Raw genomic sequence first — 17,957 nt, forward strand, 5'->3', positions numbered from 1 at the left:
CCAACTAGCTACCACCTAGCTAGCTAGCTAGACATCTGGCTAGCTAGCAACCTAGCTCGCCCAATAGGCGGCGGACCGGCTAGCTATGCAGCTAGCTAGCCCGCCACCCTGCCAGCCCGCTAGCTAGACACCCAGAGCCACTTAGCTAGCTAGGTCCCCTGATAGACAACTAGCCAGCTAGCCAGCTAGCCAGCTAGCCAGCTAGCCAGCCAGACAGCAAGCCAGCTTGCTAGGTGGCGACCTAGCTAGCCAGCCACCTAGCTAGCTAGCCGGCTACCCAGCTAGCTAGCTAGCTAGCCAGCTAGCCAGCTAGCCAGCTAGCTAGCTAGCTAGCTAGCCAGGCAGCTAGCTGCCAGCGAGTGGGGAGTTTACTTTGGGTTGCGGGGCAGCGCCTGCACGAGGGCGCGGACGGCGTCGACGGATTTCTGAAACATTTTTTTTTCTGTCTCCGTGAGCTGCAGCTCAAGGACTTTTTCGACTCCGCCGCGTCCCACGACGCAGGGCACTCCCACGTAGAGGTCCTGGACTCCATACTGGCCGGTCTGGGGCAGCAGCAGCAGCAGCAGCAGCAGCAGGGAAAACGGACTGACTGAGACTAAACTAACAAATTAAATGGTTATTTATTTGTTTAGTTGCGCGCAAAGCCCTCGAAAACTAGTTCTGTGCAGAAAACGCAAAAAGCTGCATGCGCGCATGCGCTGAGGTGTACGTACACCCCGAGTTCTCACCAGGTAAGCGGCGCAGGGAATCACCCGCTTCTTGTCTTTCAAATATGCTTCTGCCATTAACACTCCCGCAGCAGCAGGGGCAAAGAAAGCAGAACTTGTCTTCATTAGGCTGCAGAAACAAAGCAGAACCCCGAGGTTTTCGTCCTTCTAGGGTTTAGGGTTTAGGGTTTAGGGTTTTGGCTCTGTTCCGCCTTTCTAGGTCGATTCACAAGAGGCTCTGAGAAGGAATTAAATTCTATTGCTTCAAGTAACTTTGTTCCAGGGTTTTGTTGTTTAATAAACAAACAAATGATAAACCCCAAACCCCAATCCACAAACCCTAAACCCTAAACCCCACTTGACGCCAAGCCTTAAACCCTAGACCCTAGGTCGAAAACCTTAAACCTTACAAACCTGCGCACAGCCAGCCGGCGTCAATTATTATTATGATCTCATTATTGTGATATTATTATTAATATTACAATTATTTCTATTATTATCCTTATTACTATCTTACCATTACTATTACTGTTACTATTAGTATTAAAAGAACAATAATAATTACTATTATTATTACCATATCATTTGGGTGATTAGCATCTCCAGATGTTGGCGTTTCGGAAGTAGGGTTCAGGGTTTAGGGCTTAGCGTTTAGGGTTTGTACTTGACGATTTCGCCGCCTCCGTCTCGAGTTCTTTGGACAATTTCTTGAACATCTTCTTCACTCAACTGCCCCATTGCCACCAGGTCTGGAAGTGGAATCCCCCCAACTGCGCCAGGTGTACGTACACCCCAGCTCCACACAGCAATTCACACCGTCCCAGTAGCAGCAGCAGCAGCAGCAGCAGCAGCGGGAACTGCTGCAGCGCTAGTGCAGTGCCGAACGCAGCAGCAGCCCGAGAAACAGGAGCAAAAACAGCAGCAGCAGCACCATCAGCAGCAGTACCATCACAGCCGGCAGCACCATCACCATCAGCAGCAGCAGCAGCAGCACGACCACCACCACCACCACCACATAACCGCACCAGCACCACAACCCCCCCACCATAACTCCCCCCTTACCCTCAGCAGCAGCAGCATCATACCCCCACCCTAACCCGCACCCCCCCAGCAGCAGCAGCAGCAGCAGCAGCAGCAGCAGCAGGCACCGGTGCAGTATCGCGTGAGCGGGACCATGTTGTCGCCGTGGCCGCCCATGACCATCGCGTGCACGTCTTCGACGGAGACGCGAAGGCGCTGCGCCAAAAAGTGGCGAAATCTCGCAGAGTCCAAAACGCCGGCCATGCCCACCACCATTTCGGCCCGCAGCCCGCTGCGCTCCCGCATCAGCTGCACCATTGCGTCTGCGCGGAACAACGCCACCCCAAACCCCAAACCCTAAACCCTAAACCCTAAGCCGCGGTTCCGAGGTGGGGCCCGAAACGGGGTCCGGGAGAGGGAAGCAAGGGACCATCTGCTTTGAAGCTTGAATCCGAAACACGAAATGCGAAACAAGGTACAAGAAACAGGGAACCCTCAATTCCAAACCGGAACCTTAAACCCGCAATTCTAGACCCTAGACCCTAAACCCTAAACACTTAATCCCAACCCCTAAACCCTAAACCCTGAATTCTAAGCTCCGAAACTTAAAGCCTAAACCCTGAACACTGGTTCCGCAAAGAAAGACACTTTTAGGAGCAGGCAGCGGGAGGAGCTGCAGTGTACAGACACCTGGGGACCAGCTGCGGTGTACAAACACCTGGTGAGCGACGCACCCAAAGGGTTGGTGATGCAAATCACGAAAGCATCTGGAGAATACATTTTAATTGCTTCCGCCACATCGGCCACTATTTTCGAGTTTATGGCCAGCAAGTCGTCCCGCGACATGCCGGGTTTGCGCGGCACCTGAAGACCAACAAAAAGCAGCTCTCAATTAAAAATAAATTCCGGAACAAAAACAACCACAGAAATAAACTCAAAAATAAATCCGAAAATCAATTCAAAAAACTCCTGCCGCTCCCCACGCACCATTCAAATTCAAGAATTTCTGCATGTACAGCTTTCGGGGTGCTGCCGTGGTGTACATACACCGGGCGGGTGCCCCAAGTGTATCCGAGGCAACCGCGAAATTCATTTTTCATTTTCTTAATTTTGAAGAAAATAAATCCCCGAGACTTACGCCGGCAGTCACAATGACAACATCTGCGCCCTGCAGCGCGGAGAAGTGATTTGAACCCGAAACTTTTGTGTCCACTCCCTCCACAGGCCCCACTTGGGAAAGGTCCAAAGCTTTCCCCTGAGGCAAACCTGCAGAAAAATAAGAGTGGCGAAGAGGCAGCGGCTGAGGAGCCGGCGTGGCTGCGTGCGCGGGGTGTCTGTACACCCCACCAGCCGTGCCTGCAGCGGCACTCATGAACTGGAATTTCGCGCCATTTCTTTTTCAGAAATGGCATTTTTCAATGATCAGTAGGGGCTGCAAGAAGTGAATGCAAGAGTTTTCATTGCAAACCCTCTTATTGGACTTTAGGAGGCCGCTTTCCGTCGCCTGTGTGACGCAGATTCAATTTTCAACTTCTGCATATGGGGCCTCTGCGGGTTTCCGCGGCCTCCCTGAGTCGCCTTTGTCCGAAATATTCTTCAAAACGAAAAACTAAAGGAATTAAATGCTTAAAAATGAATTAGACAGCATTTAACGCAGCATTTCAAGGCCGCGAGCGCAGCGCCGCTGCAGCTACCCGCTGCAGCTTCCTGCTGGCTTACCCTCGACAATGTCGAAAATGCTGACGTCTCCCAACTCCTTCAGCGACGATAAAAACGCTAAAATGGCGCCTATTTGGCCGCCACCAACGAGAGCAATTTTGGGGCGTCTCATTTTGGGTTTTCGCTCGAAGTGTGTTGCGGTGTATGTACAGCTGCTGCTCAGACCAGGCTCGCCGCCGGACAGGAGGCAGGTGACGCGACAAGAGGGCCGCCGCCACTTGTGTGCATTCTTTGATGAAGAATAAAAGATAAATCCTCAAGAAGGAAAAGATTTTTGAAGCAGCAGCGCAACAACGCCGCCCCACGGGCGACAGGCGCTGCGTCGGTCCTAGCAGTGATCGCACCAGCAGAAGACCGGGCTGTCTAGACAGCCCCTGGGGCTGAGTGCCTCTGGCCCGCCGAGTGTTCCGCTCAAAATTCAAATGAAATCAATATTATTTAATTAATTAAACCATTACACACCCTAAAAACAGAAAGACTCTGCATTCAGCGCCACGCGCCGCCTTCCCCCGCCGGCGCGCAGACGACGCAATAGTGAGCCTGGCCAGCAGTCAGCTGTACGTACACTCCAGCGCATGCAGTTAGTTCAAGGGGCAACTGATGGCTGTGTGCAGTTCTTCAGTTTTCCTTTTTCTCAAAAGTGTCACCACACCCCATCTACTAGCCCGGCGCGCCGCCCAAGGGCCGCCACTCGCGCTGCAGGCTCCCAGGTGTACAGACACCTCAGCAAAGTACACCCGACGCATGCACATCCGCACGCAGCGCAGAACCGCTGCAGCACCGCGAAAAGTCGAACAAGTCAAGAGTCGATTTAGGCTCGCTAGCAGCCTTCGTTTCAAATTAGGCAGCTGCAGCCAACTCCCACAAGTACAACAACCCCACCCTCAGCCCCCGCACTTCAGTGAAAAGCGCTGAGCCAGATGAGGCCCCCACACAATTTCCAAAGGGCCCCTTAGCGGCACCGGGGGCCCCCGTCAGCCCTCTGGGCATCTGGGGCCCTCTAAAGGGCCCCTGAGGGGCCCCAAAAGGGGGGCCCCGAGGCCTCAGCGCAATCTGCATTTTAGCAACCAAAGAAGCAGCAGTGGAAGCTGCTGCGTGCGCAGATAAAGACTGTTGGAGCTGAGCCTGCTTTTGAGGCTTTCTGTTTTAAAGGAGGAGCATTTGTTTTAAATTGCATTTTCTTTCTTCGCTATTTCGCATTTTACTTTTATTTTCAATTTGATCTTCTGACGCTGCCGACACAAACGCGTCCCAAGAGCCCCCAAGGCCCCTGGACGCGCCGTCGCTAGGTAGCTAGCTAGCTAGCTAGTAAGCTAGCTAGCTAGCTAGCAAGCTGGCTAGCTAGCTAGCAAGCTGGCTAGCTTGCTAGGTAGCTACCTAGCTTGCTAGGAAGCTAGCTCGCTCGATAGGAAGCTAGCCAGCTAGCTAGCTGGCTAGATAGCTAGCTAGCTAAAAGAGAATCCGTTGGGGACCGCCGCCGCCGGACTCCGCGGGGAGTGCTGCTAGCTGCTGCTTGCTGCTGCTAGCTGCTGCTTGCTGCTGCCTGCTGCTGCTTGCTGCTGCCTGCTGCTGCTTGCTGCTGCTTGCTACTGCTTGCTGCTGTTTGCTGCTGCTTGCTGCTGCTAGCTGCTGCTAGCTGCTGCCAGTCCACGAAAAGCCCTCTAAATTTCTTTTTTGTCTTGCTGCTTCACACTGGCTTCTCGGGGGTGGCTTTGATCATCACGCCGTCTGTACACCGCAGCACGCGAAAAGTCGCGAAAACGAAACTTCGCGCCTTTTTTCTTTCAATCACTTTAATCATTTCTGTATTCTTTCAATTATTTCTGCAGTTTGCTGCAGCAGCAAACTGCAGAAGCTTCGCTGCAACTTGCTGCTGCAGCAAAAGGCGGAATTAAATTCAATTCAGTCTTGCAGAATTAAACAGAAAGGGAACTTACGCAGCTTTTCAACTTGCTTCTGCAGCTGCTCAATTTGCTCCTCTTCGACTACAGATCCTTCTTTGAGGACTTCTTTGGCTTTGGAGTTTTCCAAAGGAAGAATTATGATTTGGCGCATTGAAGAGAAGTTGGCGGAGCGGCCTTCTGCAAGATGCCTCAAGACTTGAACTTGTTCAGTGGCCTTGGGGGCTGCAGCGGGCTCGGGCACTTCCTGGGGCCCCTCGGGGAAAATGCTTTGGTTGTTGCTGTCGTTCGCTGCCGCTGCTGCTGCTGCGGGCGCTGCTGCTGGTGCTGCGTCGCCAGAACCCTCCGGCTTTCCTGCTGCTGCTGCTGCTTCTGCAGCCTGGCCCTCCCCCTTCTGGGCCTCCTCCGCAGTAGGCTCTGTGCCTGCATTTGTTTGTGAAGCTTCTTCAGCCGAAATCGAAACTATTTTTCCCCCGTCAGGCCCTTCCTTGATGCTTGCCTGCGCCAGAAAGCAGCCAGCAGCAACTTGAACAGTCAGCAACGGAATCTGATCTGCAACGCGAGCTTGTAAATTAATTAATTTAATTGTATTAAAGATGATCAAACTGCCTAAATTAAATAAAAAAGTGCTGCCGACGCTGCACAATTGCCTGCAGAGACCTGCAGCCACCAGCTCTGTCGGAGCGTCTGCTTCACGAATCTGCATGCAAATTTGCACGAATTTGCATGCAAATTCGCCAAGTCTGCATGCAGTTGAAAACGGAGTTTCCAGGGTTTTCTTACGGGCTCATGGCGCTCCAAAACGAGCAACAAAATTGAAAATGGAGCCCGGATCAAGTCCGGGAAAGCGTGGATGTAGGCGGAGTACGAACACGTGAGCCGCAGACACTCCAGCACCGCTTCGCAGACTTTCTTCTGTCCGTCGGCGTTCTTCATCGCCATCTGCAAAAAGAAAAAATAAATCTTCACTGACATTTCGAATTCCAATTCTTTTCAAAATATTTTCCGTTTTCAAAGTGCTTTTCAACAACTGGCATGGCGAAATGCCAGAAACAGCGGGCTCCACACAGACCCACGCAACGCTGTGACACATTCAAGTTGAAATTCTTGAAGGAAACCCAGGATCTAATAACTTATTCGAAGAAATCCACAAAATATATATCTATTTTTCAAAATATTATGAATATTTGTGCATATATTTGCGCAGTTTCTCACCTGGATTCCGACCTTCAGCGTGCGCTTTCCATTTTGCAAAGTGAAGCGGGACTCTTTGATTTCGACGTAAATGGGAGGTTTAATTTGCAACAAAAGAAGTTCGCCCTCCTGCACAGTGGGTTTTTCGTGCGCGTATTGCTGCACAAGTGCTTGACTGTTGTTCTCATTCAGAAGCATCAGGTACACGCCATCGCCCTCGCCGGTTATGAACTCCTTGGCCTTGTCTGCAGCAGCAGCAGCAGCAGCAGCAGGCTCGGCAGGAGCTGCTGCAGCAGCACCCCCTGCATCTGTGCCAGCAGCTGGGGCCGCAGCTGGAGGCTGCTGTGGGGCCCCGGCAGCCGGGGAAGAGCCAGAAACTTCCACAGTTGCCCTTCTCGCCTTGGGCTCTGAGGCTGCCCTTTGCTTGCCACACACAGCCCCCATTTCAGCACTTGTGAGATTCAACAGTTTGGCTGCAGCGAAGCGAATCTGTACGAGGCCTGCACACAAGAAAAAGAAGCAAAGAAGAGGATTTAAAAGGAAAAACGAAACTCCAAAAGCCAGGAAATGGCAAATTCCGCAACTGTTGACCCACAGCTCAACAGACCAACGCGCCGCAGCTGAGGAGCCACTGCTGCGCTGCAGCTCCTACTAGAAGTGCGGGGCTGATTTATTTGACTTTCAAATTGCAAAATAAATCCAGAATTGGAAATAAAGTGCTGCGAAACATAGAATACGAAGACGCAAGGCGGGTCTGCTGTGCGGCGTGCAGCAGCAAGGCCTGTGCAATTCCCGCAGGGGCTCACCTGGGGAATCCGCGGAATCCGAATTCAAAGTTCGCAATTAATGCAAAATGGCTCATAGTTTTTAAATCTGATGAGAAATTTCAGAGAATAATGCAGGCGAAGGACAAGGCTTACCAGTATCGAGAGAAAGCAGAGAGCCCCGCAGCACGCCACGACTGCCCATGTGGGATTCGGGCTGAACTCCGCAGTGTTTCCTCACTCTTTTATTTTTTTGCAATTCAATAACTCAAATAAAATTATTATAAACATAATAACGCGCCGGAAGCTCAAGTCCAACGCAACTGCGATAGCCCGCACGCCTGTCTTCCCACCGACGCCGAGCAAGTGACTAGCCAAATGGCAGTGGTTCTTCGTTGGAAAATTAGAGAATAACCCAACAAAGAGACGCAAATTAAGTAATAAGGACAACTAAGGGAGGCACGAGAGATGCATTTTCACTTACATTTTCGCGGAAAGCCCAGTTTGCCGGTGCTGCGGAGTCTGAACACCAGTGGCCTGTGCTGCGTAGCGCTGCTCGTTTAAATCCTCCCATTACTCCTGCAAAAGTAAAAATTATTACATAGCGAATTTCTTAATTCAGTTTGAAGAGAAGAGAAAGAAAATCCACCACTTATTGCAATTTCTCCCGCCGCGTGCCCCTCACTACAGTTCACACACTAACCAGTGGCGCGCGGGAGTGGCCCACGGGACTTCTGCAAAGAGCAAAACCTGCGCAATGTTGTGTTTCTGAGAACAGTTGAAATGTCACTGCAGATCTCTAATCAGCGAATACGCTGTGGGATACGTACAACTTCGAAGTAGCAAAGACTCAGCATTTGCAGCGAACTTTCAATGAAATTCCGCGTAAACGCAATATAAAGCCAGATCATAAGGTTGAAGTCTCGCCAGACAAGCTAGGGGAAAGAATATTAAGTTAAATCTAGAAGATTCCACTCGCATTTCAATGCCTGAGCCCTAAGAGCTCTGTAGAAGTTTTGCCAAGAGCTTTCGGAGCTTTAGGTTTCTTTTGCGTTGCACAGTGAAACAATCATACTGCATCTTTGCAGTTAAGCTTTCCTTTTTGCATAAACCTGCTTGAAAAGCCACATTTTTCGCTCTTATTCATGAATCAAATGCCAAGTTGAATTGGAAAGAACCTGTGAGCGTCACGGCCAGCACTGATCACCGCTGGGCAATTTAGCTCTGCGTGTCCTACGGCATTGGCTTCTCTGCGTCTTTTGCACTTTTCCTGGAGTCATGGAAATTCTAGGAGAACAGAAACCCAGCCAAGCCCCGCAGTTTTCAGCTTTTCTCCCCCAGGTTGGAAGTGCATTTGAAGTGACTCCACCAGCAGTTGAAGAGTACAATGCCTTGAAGAAGAGAAGTTCGGCAATTTATAATGTTGCTTTTCTTCTTTGTATATGCTTATTATGCTGGAGTAACTTAATGGGAAACGAAAAGGGTGTTTACAATCGCAGCGCTACCATGAGCCTGGGCCAGGAAGCTACAAGGGTCCACTGAATGCCAAGTCTAATATGAAAAGCTGAAAGAAAATTGAAACGCTCTTGCTTAAGACATTGTCTTTGCATTCAACAAGTACTCCTGGCAGCAGAGGCTTACGTGGGGGCGCTGGCCACAGAAGCCTAGAGTGCAGGCTGGCAGCAAGTTGAACCAAGTTCAGTACTGAAGTCAAAGAATAATACGCAAAAGTCACATAATATATAAAATAAAATGTGTTTAGTGCAAAGATCCCAGTGCTTAGGCAATGGCTTCAGCCCTGTTGATGCTTTCAAACAAACAAGTGGCACTCAGTGTTCTGTAACATCGGATCTTCTCTGTGTTTAATTCAACTTGCGGCACAACGCTTATTGCTCATTGGCAAGCTTTTTGATCTCATCATCATTGCATTTCCAGACTCAGCTTCTTCCTAATTTAGGCATAGTCCTGGCACCGTAAATTACGATAAAATAATGGCAAATAGCGCATACTATTAGCTTTATAGATTGCTGTGCAGACGAGCACTCATGGTTAAAGAACTCTCAAAACGGAAGGATTTCCTTTTGTTGGTTATATAAAATGAGAATTATTACAAAAAGTGGCATGCATGCATACAAGTGTAAACCATGGGAACTTCGGGAAAAGTTTCAATATGGCACTACACGAAGTCTGGTTACGCAGATTTGCAGTTAAATGCGTAAGCTAATTAAGGGCCTCTACTGATTTGTAAACATTTGCATGATTAAGTTGTACGTATTCGACTTATTGACCACACCAATTGCTAGCGCAAGCTCTCTGCATGAGGTTTCACGCTGCATTATTCCCACCACAAACTGCCGATCACTCTTTTGCGTTCCATTCTGCTAGTTGATAAAAAAAACAGCAGGAAATGTACTTCATTCTTGCCGCAAATGCTGGTAAATGACTTTTTTGCCTGGGGAAAAATGTTGCAAAGGGAGCTGAGACTCCCAGTGGGTGTCAACTGAAATGCACAAACCCCCACAGCCCGACGCAGATAAAGTTCACTGGCAAGACCCACAAAGCGGAATTCGTGTGAACGAAACTGACAAATAGCCTCATTCGTTTGTATCTCGATTGTTTCCACAGTTGCTTCGAAAGCCTCCTAACAATCCTAACGCTACAACCTTGCTCAGCCTCCCGCCCAGCCTAGAGAACCTGCTCTCAAATAGCTGCAAATAAAGGATATACCTGGGTTTATGAAGGCAAAGAGGTGTATCATTTGAAGAGAGTTAGAAAGTTCGAGTTATGTTTGCGTAGGTGGTACTGACCTGAAGAGCCTTCCCAAGAGTTTCACACCAACCGGTCTACTTGGCGCAAGAAGCTCAATTTAAACGAAAGCATTAAATAGTATATTCTCGCTCTCAAATGTTCACTCAGCGGAAAAACAGTATAGGAGGGAATGCCACCACTGGCACGCAGAACCAGGTATTCTCTCCTCAAAGACATGACTGACTGTAGAGAAAACTCAGGCCATCAAACTTTGATGCATCTTGGGACAAACATAAATAGCAATGCTCTTATGCAAGTTTGTTTCACACTCTGGAATTTCTGTTTACCTTTCCATTGAAGACCTGGTGGCATGTTCACCTCCTACCCTTACACTCCCCAATGCATGCGAAGTGAGCAACTACTGAATTATTCGATGGCCATGGCAGGTATGGCTCTAAAGCAGTGTGAATGAAGAGAATGATCAAGTGCGATGCAGTGCTAGGGCTCCGAACAAATGTCCTTCTGGCTCTTTCGCAGTGTTGTCTTTCCTCCCCCAGAACTCTTGTGTTCTTTTCCCTCTTGTACGATTGGCAGAGTGATAATATAGGCGAATTTCAGTGCAGTACTCTTGAAGCAAGCGACATCGTAATTTCAACCAGGAATAGAGCAAGCTGTCTAGTGCAAATTGCCGATTCTGCTCATTTTCAGGTTCATTTGCCCGTTCCACGTTTGTTCACTTTTCTAGATTCTTTTGGATTTATTTGAATAAAATGAAATAAAAAGGCGAAATAGAAGGAATTAGATGTTGATTTTGATAAACAGTGGCCAATTTGCGGGAAGCGTGGAGTGAACGAAGAGCGCGCAGCAGAGCGAGCCCTCGAGAATTTGTATTGGGGTGGTTCGACATTTTTCTGCAACTCGCTCTGGCACACAACCTAATGAGCGTACAAGGACATCTGAGAACTGTTCATATGAAAGCCCTGTAATCCTGACACTGGTTCCACTGCGCAGTGTGAACCCCCGCAACATATCTACGCATTTGCAACGCTCGACTTTGACATTGTCTGGTTAGCACAGACTAAAAGCTGACTGAAAAGCTTCTGCCTTCGTTTGCTTGACTAGTGTGGAACTCAACAGGAAGCTCTGCAGCAATTGCGCAAGAGTCTATGAAGCCCGTGAATCCGGAGCGGCTGCGGAAAAAGTGTCCGTACAGGCGCATTGAACTACCTAAATTCTGTATTTTTGTTTTTCTAATTCAAATATATTTTGTACACCCCTACTGCTCCCTGAACAGGCATGCTACGCCCTACTTGTAAGGAATGGCGTGGCTGCTGCTGCAGCCCCGTGGCACTACGGAAAAGACCGGCAACAGCCTAAAGGGAATTACAGAACAATAGATGTAAAATTAGCATTTCCAGATCACAACAGGGCCAAGGCATCCTCACTGCGTACTGAAAATGACGAAGCAAGAGATGGTTCAGATGTACCAAAGGAACATAGAGGAGCTCACCGCGCAGAATCCGCATGCAGAGGTCCGCAGAACAACTTATTGAGCCTAACCCGTCTCCAATCGTTTCCATTTACCAGCTCTAGTTGAACTTCTCCACAGGGGGGCTGCCGCTGTGGTGTTCCCTGCTCGAGTTCAAAGTGGCGCCAGCAGGCACTGCTGGCCACTGCTGACTGCTGGTTCCGCAGCAGTGCCCAATGCCCACTGATGGCAATAGACAGCCATGAAAGGGTTTTGGAACAGATCATGCTTATCAGGGTGTTCAAGTAAGCCAACTAGTCGTGCCTTATAGTTTTCCGTTCATGTTCGGGATAGATCAGTTTGCTGTTACTGCGCAGGACCCTCGCCTGCTCCAGGCTAACCAGGGGAGCGCGTGCGCCCTTCGCTACACCATGTTCTGCCGGTAAGACAGCACGAGTCAATAGCTGAACTGGTTTTTAAGGTGCCAGTTTCTTTCTGTTTCCTCGACTTCTTTGCTGCTTTTCTGCACCATATTGTGCTCATTTCAGGAGGCCGTTGGCTCTTTGCCTTTTACCGCTGTGGAGCACTAAGAGCGCAACAGTTTTCAACTCGGACGAAAACATGTTGCAGTGCACGTGATGTAGCAAAGAAACTTTAACTAGAAAAGGTCTGGCGTTGGTGTGGCTGTGCTGTCGCGCAGGTGTGCGCGGGAGCTGGGCGAGGAGAACCCGCGTTGCAAGTAAGCAGGATTTTGCACTCCTTTGCATCAGATAAGACTAGATTTCTTCATTTCATTCATAAATAGACGGAAAAATGGGGCATTCTGTCCGATTAAAGCATGTGATGCAGCATCGAATGTTGAGCTGCTGATGTGCACAGGTACCAGTATTACCGCGCACAGATCGCGTGTACTGCTGAACAGATGGATGACTGGAACGAACACAGAAGCCGCGGTGGGACACCTCTGAATCTGAAACTTCGTAGCTCATACCCTGTTTGAATGGGACATCTTTTTCTGCAAAGGAGGGATTAAGTGCTTTGGTTGTTTTGCAGGACTGACTGTTCTTGTGTTTGTGAGAATGGACGCTGCAGGTACATGCATGTTCGACATCATGCCCGAGCGGTCTACGAAGCATCTGCGACAGTAACCTGAACACTCCTTTTGTGAGCTTCCGCGGGTGCACATGACGTGAAATGGAAAACTTTTTTTTTCGCCACTCGTTTGCGAAAAAGCCGCACTGCTGGCGCAGCTCAGCTTGACAGCGAAAGAACGGCAACAGTCTGTCGAATCTAATAATGAAACTGAAGTCGTGGTCCAGCATTCTCACACCGAACTCTTAGTTTGGGGATCTGCCATTTAGAAGAAGAACAAAACAGTTCGATCCAGAGAACTGAGAGGCTATGCGCGTTGCTGTGGCGAGGCTGCTATTTTCTGGTCGATCCAACCAACTGCACTTCTCTCCCCTTCCGGCAAAGTGGAGATTTCCTACTTCGGGCAGGTCTCTTCTGCCGCTTGTTTTTAACATGCGCAGCCCCACCTCAGCTACCCGAAGCCACTTACGCAAAACTGCACGTTAATTTCGCCTCTGCAGTGTGCATTAAGGGTGTACCTTACTAACACAGCGCCAACTGTGTCTTCGCTGGATACGTTGCCGAACCCCAAGGGCCCAGCGAGGCCTTCTTTACCTTAGAAATGCCGCTCTTAATTGACGGCTAGTGCTCGCAAAAAGTTGGTCACTGCTTGCACTATGCAATGATGTTATGTCCCTGTCCGCCTTCACTTTCCTTCAAACCCGCACTACTGGTTCTGCCTGCCCCGCGGCTGGCTACCCGCTACTCTCCTCACTCCCCTTCCAATTCATCCGGAAGCTGTATAACCGAATATTTGAACCCTTCTCTGGACCCACAATAACTATACTGAATCCTACCGTTACTAGGGGTAGAATGGAAACCTGAAGCACCAGAGGTTCGCGACAGCTCAATTAGTTTCCGCAATGCCTTACACCACACTGCGACGGATACTGTTTATACTTGGCCCCTTTTGGGGCGTCACCTTGAAAACACCTTTGCATGAACCGCCAAGGAGCGGCGGTTCAAGAAAAAAGCTGTCACACTGATACTGCTGCGCCCGCACGTTTACACCCTGCAAGTGCAGCTCTGTCGAAGCTTCCAAGAAAGCCCCGCCACAGCCGGCAGGGAGTCCCCGCTCACTCTCCAGCTAGGACTACATTATATTGAAACGCGGCGAAGGAACGAAGGCAGACACTCACTCAACTCGTGATCGGGCAGACTCAGAAACGCATGATTATGCATCATTCACCTTGAGCCCCAAAATCCGGATGTGTTACTACTGCTACTATTAATACCAACACGTGTAATCCGAATGCACCGTCCTGACGATGAGGAAGCGCGCCCACGCCAATCACTCAGCGCGGGCCAACAGCCCTTAATTCTAATTCTAAACTGTGATTCTACAAGCATGTATATTCCCACACGCACCACATATATACGTATCACCGGCGCCTTCAACTCCCGCACTTCACCTCGTATCTAAAATCCGTCTGCACCTCTCCTCAACTCCTTAGTTCAGCACATCCAGTTCAACATCGAAACGGGGAACGGGAACGTATCCGCCGTCTGTAGGCTTCACCAAGGAAACCTGTGGCTTGGTCTCCCCCAACTTGCTGCACTGCTCCACGGTGAACCCCGCAGCAAGGCACTGCTGAGCTGACGTCAGATCCTTGATGCTGCGTTGGTCCCCCCTTGTAACACTCTCTGCAATATTTTCTGGCAACAAACCCTTCTCGACACCCTCATTCAACAGCACGGTGGATGGGAACACAACCATGGCCTCCGACCCGCTCGAGCTCACCATATATCCCGCCAGACTCGCCAGAAGCACCCCGGGAGTCGCAATGCACCTTTCGGGCAGGTGCACCGTACTGCGCACATGGAAGCTGCGGGAGAAGAGGCTGCAGATGCCCACAGCACAAATAAAGACAAGGAACTTGCATTTCCAATCTAGCCTAAACAATCTAGAGGAGTCTCACTGCTACAAAGAAAACCCAAACTTACCTCTCGCCCTTCTCCCCGTGCTCCTTACGCGTCTGTTCTCGGTGGATACTCGCCAACAGGAATTTTCCGTTGTAGTCCACCCCCAACGTGACGCTGTTCATTGAGACGCTGTTATCACCCATCTTGACTCGGAATTGACATCTGCAGCAAACCGCCACACCAAAACGCACTTAAGCTAAGTGAGCGTTCGAGCGGTTGTCACCCTGTGCATGTCATCTACAACTTACGTGCGCTCATCACCCTCTGCGAGAGAAACCGACAGATCCGCCCCCACTGGCTGCATCATACCACCCATTGGGCCCAGCACACCGAAGAGAGACGACATGGACTGCTGGAAAAGCCTGTCCAGCTCTGCAAACGACCCGCCACCAAAGAACCCGCCAATGTCCAGAGGCTCTGGCTTCTCAGGTTCCACAATGCTCCTTCGTTCGCTTGAATCGCAACTGGCGAAGGACAGGTGTGCTGCCATCAGAGCAGCAACAGAAGCAAACTGCACTCGCAATGGAGCCATCCTCGAAACGGCTGACGGGCAAAAGAACAAACAGAAAAAGACAATTTGCGGTGATTGCGCTCCAAAAATGAAGACTGGATATATTTAACCTCAACTGAACGTCGACAGACTCATAACTTTCACTTTCAATTTGCCTCGTCCAGTGCAGGTCGACCTGCGACAGTTTAGGCATCACGGATGCACAGCGCGGAGCGCTCGCGGTGTGGCGTCTTCACTGCTGCTACTGGTTACCCAACCCCTAACGTTCCATCTGAGTTTAAACAGAGTTTAGCTGCTTCTAAATACATTTTTGTGACGTTGCCAGGATGAATTTACTCCACACAAATTCGACCCACGTACAGCAGGCACTACACACTTGTTCCCCAGCTCAACCCAAGAGGATGTCACGCTGCAACAGCAGTGGTGGCAGGCTGCTTTTAAGGCAAAGATAGTGCTCCAGATTTAAAAATTAGCAACAAACTTATGCTTTAATGAGAAATAAGTTCTTTGAGCTTAGATTTCTCCTTGTTGCTCCTTCTTTCTCCTGGAGTTGTTTGGAAGGGAAACGGAGGAACGTAGGAACCCCTGGGGTCGTTTTGTAGATACATGTGTTTTCACGGCTTATAGGCAACTTACTCAGACAGAATTATATGTTTCTTAATGAGGGTTTGTTCCACGTCTCGCAGCAATAAAGCGCAGTTCAGCTCAGCCACTTGAATGGCAATACTAAGCAGTTGCCACGGTGGAGGGCGAGCAGCTGTACCTTTTAATTCGGGGTTCTACTGCCGTGCAGATTTACAGCAGGTGCTTCTTTCAGCATTCAAGTGGATGTTCAGGGCGTTTTTCAGGTCAAGCTTGACCTAGCTGCTCTGTGGTGACGTGGTGGGGCGCCTTTTGTTGGCTACAACGCTTGTTGTGAGCACAGGCAGCCAGTAAATCTAATAATCAGAGCTGGGACAGCGCAATTTCACGGAAGCAGAAGTGCAATAAGGTGGATAGAGGAGCTTTAAATGAGTGCCTCTGAATTCTTGAAGGCAAGGACCCTGTTTGACTTCGCCCTACAAACACAGCACAGAGGCACACCGAAATGTTCTTCAGGCGCCACAGCACACCAAAAACCTTGTTCTGGAAGAGGAAAGGGTCAACGCCAGCACGTATATGCTACAAATAAGCTATGATGTGCAGAGTAGACAAAGCTCTTATTCATGCAAGGAACTGCTTGTGGTGCAAGGGACCCAGGTCTGGAACTCTTTGGCCTTTAGGGAATCTCTGCACAAGAGGGTCAGCCATATCGTTTAGCCTTAATTAAAGTCGTACTTTTATTGGCCTAATTTACGTAGTCGCCCACGTCACACCCGAGTTAGCGTTTCTCAAGTGCACTACCAAGCAATACAATGGAGCACCACAACGGAAAAGGGTGGTCGCCGCTGGAGGCCATATTCCCCAAAACAAACATCTTACGCAAACATCTTACGAAAGTGCTGCGGTGTGCACAAAGCTGGAGCCCTGATGGGCTTTAGTTCTAGTTTTCCCATAGAATCCCACGCTTTTGTAATGCAGGCGCCTGTCTTTCTTAGGCGTCCACAATGTTCGCAAGACTTCGTAGACAAGTTAGCGCAGTTAGAAACGGAGAGCTACACACGCGGATACTACAGTGTTGCAGATGAATGCTGCTAAAGCATCCACTAGTTGTTCATAGCCCCAACAGGCAAGGCATCTAGTAATGTGGACCGCTTTGTGTTACGCAAGGGCTAACCCAGGCATGACCACGAAGCTGCTCTCCACTTCAAAGTTATTCTCAGCAGTTCACTCTGCGTCCAATTTCAAACCTCCGGTGAATGGTTGTTCCAGAAGTTGGTTATGCTTCCTAGTAACGAACAGCTAGTACAGACACCCGAAGAGACCTCACCTGAAATTTCCGTACGGCGAAAGTCCAGTAGAAACGCTAACACCAACACATAAGACAACCAAAAGAATGCAGGGAAGAAGCCAATGGGGTTGAACAGGGTATGAATCATATGGGCGCGTCGCCCCCAGTTCGTGGGAAATGCAGCACCGCCACTAACCAGATACATGCTCAAAAACTGAACACTGAATTGAAGGTTCTAGGTCAAAAGCTAAAGCTTGAGCGCGTAAAGATGGTATTTTTGGCGCGCCAATGATCACAGGGACGCTAGGATGAAAGCAGCATGAGGGGTTTTCTAGGCTTTGTGGAGTGCTTTACTGCCAACAAGGAGATGACCCAAAAGTGATACAGTCGCGAGTCCGTTGGTACAATGGCATACCGTGCTAGGGATTTTCCTACGCTTGGTAGGCCATAGTGGGAGCCCTGTGCAAGCGAAACGCCCCGGCCGGCTGTTCATGCTTTGCTTACGAGCAACTGTTCAAACAAAGAAGCCTTGGCACTGCCGGATACGAGTGTATGACCACCAGAGAGATAGTAAAGAACTGGTGATCATAGGCGTGACAGATTCTACCACCACGTAAGCCGCTCTTTAGTGGAGAACAAAGCTCCAGGTACTATGCTACCCCACGGTACCTCGATCTCCGTTTTCCACTAAGAAGCGGCTTATTAAGCCGGCTCAGGATGCAAAGGAATTTCTTAAGCCGGTTGCAGAGAAGCAGAACCAGGAGGCAGAAAAGGAGCAGTAAGGTGCGATAAGCAGAGAGCAAAAGGGACTTGTAGTTTGACTCCTAAATAAAATTGGACTATTGGGAAATAACGAATTGCAGGGCAATGCACGCAACACCAACAACCAGCCCACCTTATTGTGTAGATTGAGCGGCGTACGGTCCGCAGCTGCTTCTGTTGAAAGAGCCGGCCAGGGAATACAGGGACGTCTGCACAAATTCAACACAACTCCGGTCACT

General features: G+C 49.6%; 4 protein-coding genes across 4 annotated transcripts; 1 reads left to right on the top strand and 3 right to left on the bottom strand.

Annotated features, from left to right (window-relative positions):
• Positions 1 to 368: 368 nt before the first annotated feature.
• Positions 369 to 3,558, bottom strand: ETH_00028335 (malate dehydrogenase, putative; the record flags this gene model as incomplete). Its single annotated transcript, XM_013377100.1, has 7 exons — positions 369 to 542; positions 729 to 837; positions 1,372 to 1,477; positions 1,856 to 2,050; positions 2,462 to 2,591; positions 2,866 to 2,993; positions 3,447 to 3,558. 7 exons carry the CDS (start codon positions 3,556 to 3,558, stop codon positions 369 to 371), a joined length of 954 nt encoding a protein of 317 aa, XP_013232554.1.
• Positions 3,559 to 5,133: 1,575 nt separating this feature from the next.
• On the bottom strand, positions 5,134 to 7,510 carry ETH_00028340 (uncharacterized protein; the record flags this gene model as incomplete). Its single annotated transcript, XM_013377101.1, has 5 exons — positions 5,134 to 5,174; positions 5,384 to 5,846; positions 6,131 to 6,289; positions 6,563 to 7,041; positions 7,462 to 7,510. 5 exons carry the CDS (start codon positions 7,508 to 7,510, stop codon positions 5,134 to 5,136), a joined length of 1,191 nt encoding a protein of 396 aa, XP_013232555.1.
• Positions 7,511 to 11,510: 4,000 nt separating this feature from the next.
• On the top strand, positions 11,511 to 12,669 carry ETH_00028345 (uncharacterized protein; the record flags this gene model as incomplete). The annotated part of the gene is made up of 5 exons (XM_013377102.1): positions 11,511 to 11,585; positions 11,899 to 11,963; positions 12,222 to 12,260; positions 12,401 to 12,474; positions 12,614 to 12,669. The coding sequence occupies 5 exons, from the start codon at positions 11,511 to 11,513 to the stop codon at positions 12,667 to 12,669; spliced, it is 309 nt and encodes a 102-aa protein (XP_013232556.1).
• A 1,433-nt stretch (positions 12,670 to 14,102) lies between these two features.
• On the bottom strand, positions 14,103 to 15,107 carry ETH_00028350 (GRA9 protein, putative; the record flags this gene model as incomplete). The annotated part of the gene is made up of 3 exons (XM_013377103.1): positions 14,103 to 14,493; positions 14,597 to 14,737; positions 14,824 to 15,107. The coding sequence occupies 3 exons, from the start codon at positions 15,105 to 15,107 to the stop codon at positions 14,103 to 14,105; spliced, it is 816 nt and encodes a 271-aa protein (XP_013232557.1).
• Positions 15,108 to 17,957: the final 2,850 nt, after the last annotated feature.

The sequence above is a fragment of the Eimeria tenella genome, genomic scaffold, assembly GCF_000499545.2.
Source record: "Eimeria tenella Houghton genomic scaffold, Eth_scaff46, whole genome shotgun sequence".
NCBI classification, from domain to species: Eukaryota; Apicomplexa; class Conoidasida; order Eucoccidiorida; family Eimeriidae; genus Eimeria; species Eimeria tenella.